At 40.3% G+C, this 3,350-nt stretch overlaps 1 protein-coding gene across 1 annotated transcript in view; it reads left to right on the forward strand.

Moving 5' to 3' along the window:
- Positions 1-3,080, forward strand: part of LOC102310556 (tumor necrosis factor alpha-induced protein 2) — a 48,877-nt gene extending 45,797 nt beyond the window's left edge. The window contains exons 9-11 of the mRNA XM_005951843.3: positions 2,232-2,358; positions 2,600-2,728; positions 2,805-3,080. Coding sequence (XP_005951905.2) covers positions 2,232-2,358; positions 2,600-2,728; positions 2,805-3,035 — 487 coding nt within the window. The 3' untranslated portion in view covers positions 3,036-3,080. The remainder of the gene's footprint in view (positions 1-2,231; positions 2,359-2,599; positions 2,729-2,804) is intronic.
- Positions 3,081-3,350: the final 270 nt, after the last annotated feature.

The raw sequence follows: 3,350 nt of genomic DNA on the forward strand, positions 1-3,350 counted from the left end.
ACAAAGACACTGTGAAGGTTGTTGGCATCACCCTGGTCATCCTGCCAGTTTTCGGCAGCCCCTCTGATCAACTGTCAACTGACTATGACTCATCATCCAATCCAGTTGTATCCAATGCAAACTCTGCTGCAACCACATCTTCTCAGGACACAATTATTCTCAAAAGGCAGAAGTTCACAGAACGTCGTGAGCCCTGGCCAAAGCTGTTCCCCATTCCACAGTCTGCATATGAAACTGAAATGTAACTGGAAAGAGCCACAGAGGAGTATAAAAAGAGTGGAAATCTTCTGCCCACCTCCAAAGTAAAGACTGACATTCTCGAGAAGTTGGCTGAAACTGTATTTTCAATTATGGCCTATTCTTCCTATTATTTTGGGGCAAGCACTAGTGAAGAATTTCAGTGCATACAATCTAAATTAATCAGAAAAATGTCATATTATTATTATATAACATATAACATATTATTATAACATATATTTTGTATATGTTTTATATTCCACAATAAAAACTATTACTGTTTGAATGTTGTCTTTGTGAAATTGATTCGTTTTACTCAGAAAAGAAGTTAAATTAATTTGATTTTCTCTTACTATTCAGTCATTAATTGTAAAGTTTAATTGGAAAATTAGTGAATCCAATTTGAGTTTTAATTAAAAACAAAAAGTTTTCATTTCTTTGTAATGGATATTTTAGTCATTTTTTACTAAACCTTTGCCAGATCGTTAGTAAATTCAAAGTAATTTTTCTCAGAGATTCATTTCAAATGAACTAATTTTTTGTTACAATTAGGCAATTTTAACCTTCAATTTGAGATTTTGTCCCTAAATTCAACACACATTTACAAGAGAATGTTAATAATATCTATTTTTGTTTTTTGTTGAAATTTAATTAACATTTTATCTAAATTTTACATAAATCACTTGAAATTAAAATCTACTTAAGTAAATTAAGTGTCACTTTGTTGCCATAGGTTTTTTAAGTAACCTCTAGTCACAGTTTTTACAGTGTATTGCAAAATGGGAAATAGATTTATCAGTCAACTTAGACTGAAACTTCTGATCTCAGGTATGCATAAAAACCTTTCATTTAAATAGAAATTCCATTCTGCAATTAATTCAATACAAAATATTACATACTGTAGAGTGCACTATACGGGTCATCGGATGCTCACATTGTCAAGCCAATACACCAGACAATTATATTCACGCTCTTAGGTCCTGTCCACCAGTTCAGAAGTTTTGGTGCGGAATATGTGAAGACTTATCAGCGTCTGAAATGTGACATTCCAACTTCCCCATTAGTGTGCTTGTTGGGCAACTTAGAATATGTCACAACATATTGGGGGGTCATAGTTTGGTCCCAACTTCGCTGTTGTGATTGATGTGGGGGTAGGGACAGGCTTGGGGCGTCGGGGGATTCCCTAGGGACGTCTTCCTTGGAGGACATCAGGAATATTTCAGAGTCATTTAATAAAAATATGATGAAACATTCGTCTCTATATCAGGACTTTATCTGTCATCCACTGTGATCACCTTCTGTTTTCTTTCATTTCTACAACACCGTGAAAATAAAAGGGAGGTTTGGGTTCTTCGTACACCCCCGTTCTCAGGGCAGGTGGGCTGGGAGGAGGAGGTCTGGGTTGTGGGTCTGCTTGTCTCCACCCCAGGGAAAAAGATAACACCTCCTGGGTCTAGGTGCAGTTTCCCCCTCTAGTGGCGAGGGTACCTGGACCTGGGGTATAGAGTATGTTTGGAGAGTGTGATTGTGTGTACAGTGTCTATTTTTGTCTGTCTCCACATTGGGTGAGTGCTGAGTATTTGCATATGTGTGCATGAGGGACATACAGGACAGGCGGCAAAAAAAAAATCACATGACCTGGATCACATGACCTGCAGATCTGACTGATAGCACTGATAGAGAGAGTTAACCATTTTGTCTTCTTACAGCAGAGACTTGCTTATATTTAGTCATCCATTGCTTTTATTTCAGATACAGAAAATAAAGAATTATATTTCATATCTGTCCACAGGAGTTTGCCTCACATTTAAATGGTAGAGGACTCGCAGAGGAAACAAAAATAAAAATTTTATCATGATGTTACAGCCTGACTTCTTCCTACTGTTTATCTTTGTTGGTCTATTTTTAACAGTGAATCATTTTATTGTTGCTGTTTTGGCGAGCTGTGTGATCATGAGCTCTGCTGCTGACTGGTTCTCTCTGCTCGTCTTTAGGGATTACATCACAGCTGAAACAGGAAATCTGTCTCAGGAGCAGAAGCATGGCTGTCTGAATGCGCTGTCTGCCCTGAGGGATTGTGGGTACAGATATCTCACCTGTTCTCTTCACGTTAGACTGAAGGTATGAATACTGTACTGCAGTAGTAATATTCAGAAACCTGCACATTAACAGAAGTCCTTAAATCAAATCCTCCTGGAAATCCTGTCACAGAGGTTTTCAAAGTGTTATCGTGAAACGTTGCATTATTCACCTGAAGCTTGTTCTGATAAACGTCTTTATGTCGCTAAGAGCACTGCTCACATCTCATGGTTTGAAGATCTGACAGTTTCATGTTTACGGCGTTTATTTCTGGAAATGACAGAAGGTGTGTTGGAGTCAGCTGTGGATGCCACGATGGCTGAATGGCTCACTTCCTCTCGTCGACTTGCTCCTGGACTCTCTGAGCCAACAACTGGTTGACCTGACTGACCTGAAACCAGTCTGCAGAGAGGTGAAATGCCTTCATACCTGTGTATCTGTCTGCACACCTGTCTGTCTGTCTGTTTGACCCCACTGTGTGTCTGCAGTTGCTCCTTTGTGACCTGCATCAGGATGTGGTCCTTAAGTATGTGAAGAGGATGATGAAGACCAAGATGAAGAGCAAGGAGCAGCAGACTGCCGGAGCTCAGCGGATGATTGAAGACGCCAAAAAGATCAACAGCTTCTTCTCTGAGGAGGTGAGACAGGTGCACCCTCACATAGGTGTGCTCACCACCAGGCTATCTCAGTTAGTTCACTCTTCAGTAATTCTGTGCTAGTACTGCAATACTGTTAATGCGTTAAGGCATCTGGGAAGGATCTCAAAACTGGATTATAGATGCCATACAGTTGGTGTCATAAGCCCCGGCCTCTATTCAAAGATGGTCATTCACTCTGGACATAGATGGCTTCTTTCACTCCTCTGTTAAACCATCTTTCTTCTTGAGACCACGCCCACTCACATCCTGGGCCATTTGACCTCAGTAAGTCACATGATAGGGTGGGGCAAGGTCTCATAAAGGGTTCACCCGAAACCTTGGCTGATTGTCACCCAAACCTGTTTTCACGCCTTGGCTCGTGTGATTAGGCAGAGG

This window comes from Haplochromis burtoni, unplaced genomic scaffold (assembly GCF_018398535.1).
Source record: "Haplochromis burtoni strain Fernald_Lab_line unplaced genomic scaffold, NCSU_Asbu1 Contig_1122, whole genome shotgun sequence".
NCBI lineage: Eukaryota > Metazoa > Chordata > Actinopteri > Cichliformes > Cichlidae > Haplochromis > Haplochromis burtoni.